Source organism: Manis pentadactyla, chromosome 3 (genome assembly GCF_030020395.1).
Source record: "Manis pentadactyla isolate mManPen7 chromosome 3, mManPen7.hap1, whole genome shotgun sequence".
Lineage (NCBI taxonomy): Eukaryota > Metazoa > Chordata > Mammalia > Pholidota > Manidae > Manis > Manis pentadactyla.
The window spans coordinates 214,146,082-214,159,074 of record NC_080021.1 but is presented as its reverse complement, the minus strand read 5'-3'; the positions used below and the strand labels follow the sequence as shown (position 1 = coordinate 214,159,074).

Sequence of the window (12,993 nt, the reverse complement as noted above, 5' to 3'; positions counted from 1 at the left end):
TTGGTCGGGGCTGACTGACGTCAGGGGGCGGTGCCCAGGCATGAATGGGGCCAGCATGCCGCCACTCGGCCGCTTGCGCGCTGGTTTTTTGTTGAGCAGGTTCATGAGCCGGTGCGCTTTGGAACTCCGGCCGCCGGGGAAGCGGTGGCTGGTGAGTGCAGTCGGGGGCGGCGACGCAGGGGCTCCCGGGCCCTACCTCCAACCTGCCAGTCTTGCTCGCAAAATTCCCAAAATTCCTTGTCTCTGTTTTCCTATCTAGAAAATGGGCCCAATATTCCTACGGGCTCCAAACTTACCGAAACTCCGCTCCTACAGCAGGGCGCCCTGCCCGCCAGCCGTCGGGCACCGGTTTCCTCTCAGATTTCTGAGTCTCCGGGATTTCTGGGTCCCTTTCTTCGCGCCCCTTCCCCACTCCCCCCGCTGCTTTGCATTTCCCTTTCTCTGCCTTAAGTCCCAGGACGCGCTGTGAGATAGAGGGTAGGAGAGTTGTCGGGCCTCAGTTTCCCTGGTGCCACCCGCAGGTGGCCGGCCTGGGGAACCCTGGACTGCCCGGCACGCGACACAGCGTGGGTATGGCGGTGCTTGGGCAGCTGGCGCAGCGGCTTGGTGTGGCGGAGAGCTGGGCGCGCGACCGGCGCTGCGCCGCCGACCTCGCCCTTGCCTCGCTCGGGGATGCCCAGTTGGTCCTGCTCCGGCCGCGGCGGCTCATGAACGCCAACGGGCGCAGCGTGGCCCAGGCCGGTGAGTTGAGGGCACCGGCGGTAGGCCGGCCTGGAGGGCGCGGGGGCCAGAAGGGGATTCTGGGCTGCAGACCTGTTCACTTCCAGGGGCCTGCTGAGCCCGTTACTGCATGGCCTTGGGTACTTCTGGGAGTCTATTTCTTTATATATTAAGTGCGGTAATTGTGGCCCCTCCTCATGGGAGCCCTGAGGCGGGCCCACACCTCTGGGCAGATCAGCAGTAACCAGGCTACTGTTTCCCTGTGCCAAGCGGAGCTCTTCGGGCTGACTGCTGAGGAGGTCTACCTGGTGCATGATGAGCTGGACAAGCCCCTGGGGAAACTGGCTCTGAAGCTGGGGGGAAGCGCCAGGTGAGGCCCCAAGCAGGTCAGGGTGGAATAGGGAAGCTGGTCTCCCAGTTGGAGTGGGGTAAGGATGCTGAACCCAGTCTTGGCAGGGAATGCAGTGCTCTGACACCAGCCCGGGCTGGGAAGGGTGAAGGGTGCTGACCCAGGGAGGCACTGACTGCCCCTCCCATATCCCTTCAAGGGGCCACAATGGAGTCCGTTCCTGCATTAGCTGCCTCAACTCCAACGTGAGTCTGCCCCTCTGTCCTGCACTAGGTCGGGTGGGCCAGCACGCGGCCCCTGACACTCCTCACCAAAGCTCCCTGGGCCCCTCTGGCTCCCCGACAGGCAATGCCGCGGCTGCGTGTGGGCATCGGGCGCCCGACCCACGCTGATGCAGTGCAGGCCTACGTGCTCGGCTGCTTCTCCCCTGCTGAGCAGGAGCTGCTGCCTCCATTGCTGGAGCGCGCCGCTGACCTGCTCCTGGACCATATCCGTAAGCGGAGTGGGGGGCCCTTGTTGGGCTCCTGATACCAGTGGACACGGCTGCCTGCCCGACTGCCGTGCCCACAACACACTCAGCCACGTCCACAGAGGTTCCATGCCAACCTGTGATACCCACTTTTATATAACTCTTCTCTGCGCTGATCCAGGCCGCCCACAGATTAAAGGAGAGACCGTGGCCAGATTGGTCCATTTCTGGGATAGAGGGTTGGTCTTCTCTCTGTGTCTTACTTGGAAAGTAGGAAAACTTCAGAAAAGACTAAACTGTTTGAACTTTTTTGGAGAACCAGAGGTGTGGATCTGTAAAATTAAAGGTGCAGCTTGGAAGGTGAGGCCTCTGCAGGGGGTTCCCACCCTCTCCCTGCCTGTGGAGGAGGGGCCAACAGGCTTCAGCAAGCCCCCCGCCCCAGGGATGTGCAGGCCTGTCTTAGCCCACTGAGGCCTTGCCCCACCTTTTTAGGCCCATTTTACAGATTGGGAAATGGAGGCTTAGAGAGATCCAGCCACATCCCTGAAGCCATATAGCTGCAGCATGCCAGAGCCTTGATCTGTACCCAGGGCTGGCTGCCACCTTGCTGTCCCCTGGGGCCCCTGGCCCACTCACCTCAGAGCTGCTGTGTGCCTGGAAGTTTCTCACACGGGTGGTGTGTGAGAGCAGCCTGAGGTCCTCAGGGTTGGGTGGGATGTGGTCCCGTCGAGGCACCAGGCCCAGGTCCCCCAGCCGGTAGGGTGCGATGCTGGACAGCTGCTGCAGCACAGACTTCCCCTTAGGTGGCTGGGTGCTGGACAGACTGTGGGGAGGACGCTGGTGAAATCACCTCCATTTCATGGATAGGAGACTAGGGCTTAGGGGTGGTCTTTGGGGAGCCAGATTTCTGGCCCAGAGTCAGCTGAGTACAGCCCTTGGGCAAGTTCCATGGCTGCCTCTTCTGAGGTCACAGGCTCACTTACCTCTTCTTGAGCGTGCCATTGGGCTGGTTCACCCGACGGGGACACACAGACACCTGGGGACTTTGGACTATGGCTGAGCTGAGCATGGTCAGCAGCTGCTGCAGCATCTCCTTGCGCTGCAGCTGGAACGCTACGTCAAAGTCTCCATCCTCATTTGGTTGCATCTGCCAGAGGGGTGGGGTGGGGTGGGGGGCCATGGGGATCAGGCCTGTAATGGCCCCAGCAACCACCTCTGGGAAACTCCAAGTGCCCATTTCCTCCACGTGTCCCCTGACTGTGCTGGAATACCTATTCTCCAGGGAGGATTGAGGCCCAAGGGCTTCTAATGCCTCAGAGAAGGACTCCTGCTCCTTTGAGATCTTGAAGGGATCTTTGAAGTGCAGAATCAGGAAAGGGCAGACTTACCAGGAGTCTCAGGAGACAGATGGGGGGCAACTGGCCCTGGCCAGCCTTCTCCAAGTGGCCCCCAGTTATATCCGGGCAGCTTCTGTCATTGGCCCACTCTCCCCACCCCCACTTAAGCTACTCCCTGTTCACCTGCAGAATGTGCTGTAGGAAGGAGGTGGCCTGGGCCAGGGCTATCTCCAGACTCCCTCGAACCTTCTGTTCTTCCTTTAGCTCCAGCTGAAGCCGTTGGGCCACAGCCTGCTGTTGCTCCAGCTGCAGGCTCAGCTGGTCTCTCTGGCCCCTGGGCCCAGGACCAGGGCAGGTCAGCTGCCTCCCTGCTCAAGGGCAAGGGCCCTGCCATTTCTCTCCAGCCCACAGGTGCCCTTACCCAGCCCCCTGGCCTCAGATTGTTTGACAGACAAAGCCTCCAGGCCCCTCTACACAGGGGAAGTCTCTGGCCTGTCATGTGGCCCAGAGCTTGCACCCCCACTTCTCATGCGCCCTGCTGCGGGCCGCACCTGAGTGCCTGGTGGTCCTTCTGCAGCTGCAGGAGGTTCTGCTCCAGCTGGCTGATCCGGGGGCGCAGCTGCTCGGCCTCATCTGTGCCCTGCTGCTGCTCACGGCACTTCTCGGTCAGCATGAGGATGATCTGCGGGTGCCACCGTGGGCCCTCAGCCAGCCCTGCTCCCCCAGCTCCGGACTCACCGGGGCTCACCCCATTGCACAGAGAGGCCAGCCAAGTCCCTGGCGGCCAGCACCTTCTCTGGACAGCTCCTGCACAGAGCCCCCAGCTGCCCAGGGGTGGCCTCTCCTTCAGCAAGTTATGGGGGCTTTAAGCCAAATAAAAACCAGAGGTGTGCCCAGCACCCTGGGGCCCCCATAAAGAGGGGCCCATCCCCTCACTGCTGCCTCTCTCATGACCCGGCTGTAGCCCAGGGTCCACCCCTGCCAGGCTGTGTTTGCCTGAAGGACAGGCCCCTAGGGTTCCCTCCTGCTTTACTGGTCAAGTGCCCTGTGATGAGGGCCTAGTAGGCACACCTTCTGGTGGCCTCTGCTGTGCCTGGCCATGACCTTCTGGGAGTTCTCCAGCAGCTCCAGCTGTTTGCACAGATCGTCCTGGGCAGCCTTGAGCTGCTCGTTCTCCTGCAGCAGCTGTGCGCTTTGCCGGGATATCTGGGACAGCTGCCAGGTTACAGCGCTGTTCTCCGTGATGGCCCGCTTGGTTGTGTCCGACATCTGGCTAGTGGCCACCTTCTGGAACTCAGTGGCCACCAGATTCACATGCTGGATGATCTCCTTCCTCAGTCTGGACAGGATGGGTGGGAGTGAGGATCGGGCCGCGTGGGTGCAGGCCCCCCCTCCGAAGTGGGGGTCCCCAGAGCCCCTAGGGCCTCCTTTGCCCTATCCCCCAGGAAGGGCAGGGCCTAGGCAGGGTGCTTTTCTCTGTAGACCCTTTGTACCTTTGGAATTTTGAACCATATCAATGTATTATTAAATGAATAGAATTTAAGTCACAAAAAGTGACAAAAGGAAGTCCAGCAACTCTGCAAAGCTGGCGTGAGCACTGGAGCTGGGGAGCTTATTTTGTTGGCCCTCCATACCAGCCGGGATGCTGGGGAGTGAGCGAGCCAGTGCGGTCCCCGCCGTCAGAAGCCGAGGCGCCCTGGGATGGAGCCTCCAAAGGCCCAGCACGCAGCCTGCCCACCTGTCCTTGTCCAGCACCGACTTCTTCTCCAGGGCGTACACGTACTCCTTGTATTCGCTCTCCTGCTTCCGCAGCTGGTCCTCCAGCAGCATGAACTTCTCTGTGAGCTCCTCTTTCTGCAGCCGGAACTCTTCCAGAGCTGCCAGCTTCCCCCCTGCCCCACCACAGGGCACAGGCCTGGTGAGGGGCCGCCTTGGGAGGGCAGGGCCCCAGTAGGGCAGCGAGGCCTTGAGTGGTGCCCCTCCTTCCCCACTATGCCCTCACTATGCCTCCCTACCCAGGCCTGCCTGGTCCCTACAGGCCGTGCCCAGCCCTGTGCACCTCTGTTGCCTTAGTCTGGAGCGCCCTCTTTTCCCCTGCACTCATCTTAGGAAGGCTCATGCAAGTGCCACCTCCTCTGAGAAGCCTTCCTTGACACTCTCCTATTCCCCTTTCATGAGAGTGACAGTGACAACAGCCATTCAATTTGAACACCTTCTCTGGGCCAGGCATTCATGCTGTCTGTCATTAAACCTCAAAATGCCCCCTCCAGCTTCGTGACCTTGGGCAAAACGCTTCACCTTCCTGGGGTGCTCTGTCACCTACAAATGGGGGGTGATAGTATTTTCCTGCCTCACAGGATTGCAGGGACAATTATGGAAGATAGTGTGTGGGAAGAAGCACATAGCTGGTATTACTCAAGGTAGACATATTATCCTCACTTCCCAGGTGAGGAAACAGGGGCGGAGAGAAGTGCTTGCCCAAGGCCACAAGGGTGGTCAGCGGTAGAGCTGGGATTTGAGCCCTAAGAAGCAGAGCCTCGGATCCCCTGCCCCTGTGTCTGTGCCGCCAGGCCCCCCTCACCGAGGACGATGTTCTCCGAGGTGAGCTGGTCCTTGGTCTCCTGGAACTCGTGGCGCACCTGGGCTAGCTGTGCCTCGAAGGCATCCTTCTCCATCTCCTTGGCCAGCTGCAGGCTCTGGAGCTGCTCGCTGAGGCCAGTGATCTCATCCAGCCGCTGGTTGAGTGTGCGCTTGAGGAAGGCCACGATCTCCTTCTTGCTGCTGGCCAGCTGCTCCAACTCCTGGCGAAACAGTTTCTCCTGCACAGCCAGCTCATCCCACTTCCGCTGGTACCTGAGGCAGGGGCGGAGCGGAGGTCCAGGGGGCTGGGCAAGTCCTGCGCCCAGGCAACTGAGGCTGCTCCCCCGGTTCTTCCCTTAGAGGGGCATTCAGGGTTCCTCCTGGTCGGAATTCCAGCCTCAACTCCCACTACACCCCTGATGTGCTCGCCCAACTATAGCTGACACCTGTGCTCAACACTTACGTAAGGTCCTTGAGGGCAGAGCCTTCATCGGTTACATTCACAGCTGTGCCCAACACCTGGGACAGTGCCTGTTAGGTAGTAGGTGCTCAGGGTATATTTGTTGCATGTTCACAACAACCCATAATGATGATTATACTCATTTTACAGATGAGGAAACGGGCTCAGAGGGATGACGAAACTCCTACTCAGTAAGTGGCAAAACCAGAACTTGAGCCAAGTCAGCCTGGCCCCAGGTGGCGGCTCATGACCACGGTGCCGCCCGCTGCAGTTGGCCAGTCTGCTCTCATCCTCACCCACCGAGTGAACCTGCCCTGTGCCTCAGTCTGTGGCTCCACCCCTGCCTCAGGTGCCAGCGGAAGTGGGATGAGCTCTCTTTGGTGCCTTCCTGCCAGGTTGGCCCTTGTCCCAATGGGCAGTCAAGATCTGGTGTCACATCTGTCTTCTTCCCTTGGCAGCCCCCTAACTTCCACCTCTTCCTGGGGCCTGGCAGAGCAGCCTGGCACATAGCACCTAAGAACTATCTCCCAAATGCATTTTCCGCAAACACATTCCATCTGGTGTCTCAGCTTGAGAGAGGCTTGTGAATTTTTAAGAATATCACATACTTGATTTACTGGTTTCCAATGGAATAATTGGTAGGTTATTTGGAAAGATGCTTTACTTCATAATTTACTCAACCAACATCTTTTGAATGGCTTCTGCATCCAGGGCACTGGGCCGGGGTTGGGGGTGGGGTACAGAACTGAATGCCCTGCTTCCTTGAGCAAGGAAGCGGCCGTGCAGGGCTCCCGTCCTGGCTCAGGAGTGACTTCCGCTCCCTGAGTCCCAGTCCCTCCACCTGTGCCCTGGGGACGTCAGGACCTCTCTCGTGGGACTCGAGGATGCAGTGAGCGCCAGCACAGGACCCACCTGGCGCACGTGAAGGACTCAGTATCAGTATCTGGAGAAGAACCACTATGTACTCATCACCAAAGGGGTTTGTCTTTTAAGGGTCACCCTGAGACTGGGCAGGTGCATCATAACTGAGGAAACTAGTTTTATAATAAGGAAAACTGGCAAGTGAATGTGTTTCAGAAGGGGTGGAGAATCCCCCCTCCACATACCACCATCCATGTCACACAGCCATGGGGGACAATGTTCCTCATTTACATTTGGGGAAACTGAGGTCCAGCCTGGAGAAACAACTGTGCTCAGCGGCTGGGCATGTTGGTGGGGCACAGCACGGAATCATGGCACAGGTGGGGTGGGGTAGGGGTGGGGTGGAAGGAAGTATAGGTGGTCCACCTGCCTGCCACGGGGTCACCACTTCCAATTCATCCCACTGACTAAACTCTCCCCTTTTATAAAGTACAGGATCCCACAGGGCAGGAGGAAGTGTGCCTGCCTGGGGTGAGGTCGCCAGTTGGCATTTGGACCGCGGGACTTTGGGAGCCAAGATGGGGCAGGGAAATCCATTTTCCCTCAAATCGTCAAGCCTCCAATTTTACCTTTGAGGAAAGTGAGGCTGGAGGATGGGGGTGAGGTCGGGACATCCCATGGGAGGCCAGAACACAGGCCTAGCACCTGGGCAAGCCTGCACGGGGGGCAGCTCTGGGCAGGGCGTCTGACCCAGCAGGACCAGCCTCCCTGCCCACCCACCCACCGGGCCAGCCTGGCCTCCAGGTCTCGGATCTGGATGTGGTAGAACTCCCGGATCTCCTCGCCTGACGGCATTTCTGTGGGCTTGTTGGCCAGGTCGGAATCCGTACTGCCAGCATTCTTCTTGACCTCGGGATCCTTGGCCCCCTTGTTTGCCTTTTTGGGAGCCATGGCTGGAGGCAACTGCTGCTTCAGGTTCCTTTAAGAAGCCTGACTGTTGCTAAGGAAGTTGGTCCCATACATAGCAACAAACTGAGGGAGTGAGGCAGGGCTTAAAGGGACCCTACCCTCTCCCAGCAAGGCTAGGCACTGGTGTCCAGCCGCCCCCTTCAAGGCCAACAGCGCCACAGAGGCCCTAGGCTAGGGTGTCCCAGGCCATGGCACCTCCTGGACTAGGAGGCCAGGCCCTTGGGCACTTTTGGGCTCTGGGCAGACCCCTCCTTCCCCAAAATGGACGTAAGTGAGGTGGGAATATTAGAATGGGTCAAAGTTCTAGAAACCATGGCCTTGCTTTTCTGTGCCAGTCAGAGATGTCAGTACCCCAGCAGCACCCCAGGCCAGAGGCAGCAGGTCACCTGGGCCCTAGGCCAAGGAGTGCCTCCCCTGAGGCATCTGACATGGGTTTGTTAATTCTTTGCTGATGCAGCTACACAGCAAAATTATTCTAGCTTCACCCAAAACGGTGTGGGGAGGCAGTATTGTAAGAAGTGGACGTTTCATATTGGAGGCTTCCACGCTGGGATCTCAGGGCATCCCTGTCCACAGACTGGCTCAGTTTTCCACAAGCGTCTATGAAAGTGCTCCGTCTGCCCCATGCTGACCCCAGCAAATAAAGGCCAGCTCTGTGGCTCTGGCCTGGGGTGGCAGCATCTTGGGTTGGGAAGTGGTAGGTGTCCAGTTGGCAGATGCTCTGGCTGGCAACCATGTGCCTCAGCCAGGCTGTGGCCCCTCCAGGCTCTGTCCTCCGGCCCTGATATCCAGCTGGCCATGCCGGCATATCTGCAGTGTCCATCTAGTGCTTGGAGCCCGGGCACCTGCCAGGTCCTCTACATCCTGTAGTCCTAGGGCATAGCACTTAGCAAGAGATGGCTGCGGCTCCACCCTGAGAGTCTGATGGCTGGACAAGGCGAAGCTTGGTATTACTTCAAACCAGTCTGGGGTTGGTTTGAACGGCTGGATCTTTTGAACAGTGGGATCCTTGCAGTGGGTGCAGGGGGACAGGGAGGATTCAGAAACAGGAAGGTGGGTGTTTATGGATGTTTTACCTAGGGTGCATTGCTCTGGGCAGGTATGGCCAAGAAGATGGGGCTCCCTCCCCTCCCAGATACAATTTCACCCTGGGAGGGGCAGGCTGATGGCCTTTTTAATCCTCCCCTCCAGCCCTGTGTTGCAGAATCGCTATTCCAAGCAGGTTCAACAGAGAGGACTTCCCCACACAGGCTCACTTGTAGGGTGGAAGCCCTACTTCAGGGGGCAGCAGATCAAGAATATTTGAACCCTGGTGGCCCCCACCTCAGCTAACTCACAGGATGGAGCTTCTGCACTGGGGCATGGGGGCAAGCTGATAAGACCAGTGGCTGTCACCTCCTAGTGCCCACCTGGAGGGCAGAGTGTCCCTCCAGGAAAATAGGTCCTGGCCCCAGCTTGGGTACAGTGGGGCATGGGTTCTGCTCTGAAGAAACACAGGCTGTAAGGACAAAGAGCTCCGCAGTTTTGCCAGAGGGAGCTGACTTTATTTGGATCATAGCTTCAAAAATTCCATGTCTAAGGACACTGGCAAAACCAATGGAAATCTTGACAGACAGCAATTAAGAAGAGGCTGGTAGTCCCATGATACAAGTAATATGGCCAAGCAGTAGAAGTTTAAGAGAGAAAACCAGGGAAATAGATAGCTAAGAGGAGCCCTCACAGAATCACTGTCAATTCTGGGGGTCGGGAAGTCTTTGAGCATGTTTTAGGCTGCACCTACTCAGACAGAATCAGTGCAGGCCATGGGGCATACCTGGAAGTTTACCCAAGTTCCACACAGACCCATCAACCACCAGCTGAGGCCTCACTAGCACCCAGGGCCCAAACGCTGAGCAGTAAGTTACTCTAATACAGGGATGACCCCTAGGAATTCAGCTTAATATCACCATCGTCTCCAGAAGTGAGGAAGACGGTTCATGTCCAAGGCTAGGACCTCTCATGAGTGACCAGAGAGGGTATTTCCAAGATATTATTCTTTGGCTCAATATGGGACGAAACAAAAGAAAACATAAACTCTCTGAACTGTCACAGCTAGCAGCCTCTAAGTCACACACACAATTCCATGATAAAGGACAAAAATCTAACTGGCTAAGCGGGCTTCATCACATTTTCTGACCAATAAATTATTTATGCCCACCCAGGGATGAACCCGAAGTAGGAAGCCTAAAAGATCCGAGCAGGGACATCAGAAGCATACACTATGAGGGAAATAAACTTCACAGAATTAGTTTAGCCAAGTAACTAAACAAATAAGCAACAAAGCAACAATAACTACCTGTGGGGGGAAGTCAGTACTTAGAGTTTCTATAGTATACAGTCTAAAATGTCCAGTTTTCAACAGAAAGGTATGAGATATGCAAAGAAATGTGAGAGTCTAAGTTCCATACATGGGGAAAAAAGGTAGCCAATAGATTCTATCCCTGAGGAGGCCTAGGTGTTAGGTTTTGTAGACAAGAGCATAGAATCAACCATTTTAAATATGCTCAAAGAGCCAAAGAAAACCATGTCTAAAGAACTAAAGGGAAGTACGAGAACAATGTCTCACCAACTAGAGAATATTCAGCAGAGGGGCTCAGCAGCACATGTGAACAGATGGAAGAAAGACTCAGCAAACTTGAAGATAGGTGAACTGAGACTATCCAGTTTGAGGGAAGAATAAAGAATTAAGAAAAATGAATGGAGCCTCTGAGCCCTGTGAGACATCATCAAACATATGAAACATACTAATATATACATAATGGGAGCCCAAGAAGAGGAGAGAGATAAATGGGAAGAATGAATATTTGAAGAAATAACAGCTGAAAACTCCCTATATTTGGTGAAAAACGTTAATTTTCACAGCCAGTAAACTCAATGAATACCAGTTAGGACAAACTCAAAGAGATCCATACCTAAACACATAGTAAAACTGTAGAAAGATAAGAGAAAGAATCTTAAATGCAGCATTAGAGAAACTACTCATCACATACAAGGGCTCCTCAATAAGATTAAGAGCTGACCTCTTATCAGAAACCACGGAGGCCAAATGGCAGTGGGATGACAGTCAAAGTGCTGAAAAAGACTCAACCAAGAATTTTATATCCAGCAAAACCACACTTTAAAAAAAAGGAGGAATTAAAAACAGTATTTGCCATTAGTATACATGCCCTATGAGAAATACTAAGGGAATCCTTCAGGCTGAAATGAAAGGACACTAGACAGTAACTCAAATACACATGAAGAATTAAAGAGCACTTGTAAAAGTAACTATATAGGTAAATATGAGGTGGAATAAATGTATTTTTCATTTGCAATCCTCATTTCCTATTTAAAAAACAACTGCATAAAGCAATAATTATAAAACTGCTGAATGGCATTCAATTTATAAAAATACAATTTGTATTACATTAACAGCTCAAAGATGAGGGAGGAAATGAAATTATATAGGTTCAAGTTTTTGTATACTATTGTAATTAAGGTGGGTAATAATCTGAACTAGATTGTTATAGTTAGGATGTTAATTGTAATCCCCATGGTGACTGCTAAGAAAATAACTTTAAAAACTTACTACAAAGCTACAGTACTTAAGACAGGGTGTGTGTAATATTGGCATAAAAATAGCCATATAGATCAGTGGAATAGAACTGAGAGTCCAGAAATAAACCTATACATTTGCGCTCAATTAATTTTCAGCAAGGGTGCCAAGACAATTCAATAAGGAAAGAACAGCCTTTTCAACAAAAGGTTCTGGACAACTGGATATTCAAATACAAAAGAATGAAATTGGACCCCTATCTCACATCATACACAAAAATTAGCTCAAAATAGATCATAAACCTAAATGTAAGAGAGCTAAAGCTATAAAATTCTTAGATGAAACGTAAGAGTATATCCTCATGCCCTTGAGCAAGATAATGATTTCTTTAGGTATGACATCAAAAGCACAAGTAAAGAAAAAGTGGATAAACTGGACTTCATCAAAATTAAAAAATTTTATGGATCAAAGGACACCATCACAAAAGTGAAATGACAAGCCACAGAATGGGAAAAAATATTTGCAAATTGTATATCTGATAAGAAATTTATATCCAGAATATAAAACTTATGATTTAATAATAAAAAAGCATAACCCAATTAAAAAATGGGCAGATGAATAGGCATTTCTCCAAAGTTATACAATTAGCCAAAAAGTCCATAAAAAGATGCTCAACACAATTAATCATTAAGGAAATGCAAATCAAACACAGTGAGACACTACTTCATATCCATGAGAATGGCTAAATAAAAAGTGACAGATAATAACAAGTGTCAGCAAGGATGTGGAGCAATCAGAATCCTCATTGCTGGTAGAGATGTAAAATGGTTTAGCCACAGTGAAAACAGTTTGGTAGTTCTTCAAAAAGTTAAACAGAGTTACCATATGACCCAATAATTCTACTCCTAGGTAGAATTCAATGAAAGATAAGTCCACACAAACCTTTTTGCACAAATGTTGATAGCAGCATTATTTGATATAGCCAAAAGGTAGGACAATCCAAATGATCATCAATTGATGAACAGATAAGCCAACTGTAGTGTAGTCATGCAATGGAATATTATTGGGCAAAGAGAGCAACGAGGTCTGAGCCATGCTACAATACGGATGAGCCTTAGAAGCATACTAAGTGAAAGAAGCCAATCACAGAAGAGCACATATTATATGATTCCATTTATATGAAATGTCTAGAAAAGGCAGATCTAGAGATAAAAAATAGATTAGTGATTAGGGGTTGGGAGTGGTGGAGACAGCATGCTAATGGGTATTGGATTTCTTTTTGAGTTGATGAAATGTTTTAAGATTAGACGTGGTTATGATTGCACAAACCTGAGTATTCTAAAAATCCTTAATTGCATGCTGTAAATGGATGAATTATGATATATGACAGTATAAAGCACTATTAAAGAAAAGAAACCCAGCATAGAGGCTGTTTGATTTCAGTCCATCCCTTACCAGCACCAAAACCTTGGACAATTGGCTTACTTCTCTGAATCTCCATTTTTCTATTTGAAAATGAGGGTATTAACAGTGCTGGTTCACAGCATGACTTAGGGGGTCCTGTGAGAAAACAAAGCATGTAAGAGGCTCAAGTAGAAAGCCCAGAACCTGGCACCTGATGTGTTCACAACAAATGGCTGCTATGACAATAATCATGATGATGACTTGGCTGTT

The 12,993-nt window shown here is 52.5% G+C and overlaps 2 protein-coding genes across 2 annotated transcripts; one reads left to right on the top strand and one right to left on the bottom strand.

The window, feature by feature from the left end:
* Positions 1-8: 8 nt before the first annotated feature.
* On the top strand, positions 9-1,748 carry PTRH1 (peptidyl-tRNA hydrolase 1 homolog). The gene is made up of 5 exons (XM_036913859.2): positions 9-151; positions 522-741; positions 991-1,090; positions 1,269-1,314; positions 1,415-1,748. Exons 1-5 carry the CDS (start codon positions 41-43, stop codon positions 1,595-1,597), a joined length of 660 nt encoding a protein of 219 aa, XP_036769754.2. The 5' UTR covers positions 9-40; the 3' UTR covers positions 1,598-1,748.
* Positions 1,748-7,727, bottom strand: CFAP157 (cilia and flagella associated protein 157). Its single transcript, XM_036913852.2, has 9 exons — positions 7,561-7,727; positions 5,457-5,728; positions 4,614-4,767; positions 3,947-4,214; positions 3,427-3,557; positions 3,059-3,209; positions 2,522-2,685; positions 2,175-2,361; positions 1,748-1,870 (listed from the first exon to the last, which is right to left on the bottom strand). The coding sequence occupies exons 1-9, from the start codon at positions 7,725-7,727 to the stop codon at positions 1,820-1,822; spliced, it is 1,545 nt and encodes a 514-aa protein (XP_036769747.2). The 3' UTR covers positions 1,748-1,819.
* Positions 7,728-12,993: the final 5,266 nt, after the last annotated feature.

What these genes read in the sequence shown, in the direction of transcription:
- PTRH1 (XM_036913859.2), top strand. Translation starts at nt 41, where the DNA reads ATGAATGGGGCCAGCATGCCGCCACTCGGCCGCTTGCGCGCTGGTTTT. An exon ending in CGCCGGGGAAGCGGTGGCTG is followed by an intron (nt 152 to 521) that starts GTGAGTGCAGTC and finishes TGCCACCCGCAG; the next exon opens with GTGGCCGGCCTGGGGAACCC. An exon ending in GCGCAGCGTGGCCCAGGCCG is followed by an intron (nt 742 to 990) that starts GTGAGTTGAGGG and finishes CCCTGTGCCAAG; the next exon opens with CGGAGCTCTTCGGGCTGACT.
- CFAP157 (XM_036913852.2), bottom strand. Translation starts at nt 7,727, where the DNA reads ATGGCTCCCAAAAAGGCAAACAAGGGGGCCAAGGATCCCGAGGTCAAG. An exon ending in CTCGGAGAACATCGTCCTCG is followed by an intron (nt 4,768 to 5,456) that starts GTGAGGGGGGCC and finishes GTGGTGGGGCAG; the next exon opens with GGGGGAAGCTGGCAGCTCTG. An exon ending in AATGGCACGCTCAAGAAGAG is followed by an intron (nt 2,362 to 2,521) that starts GTAAGTGAGCCT and finishes TCCTCCCCACAG; the next exon opens with TCTGTCCAGCACCCAGCCAC.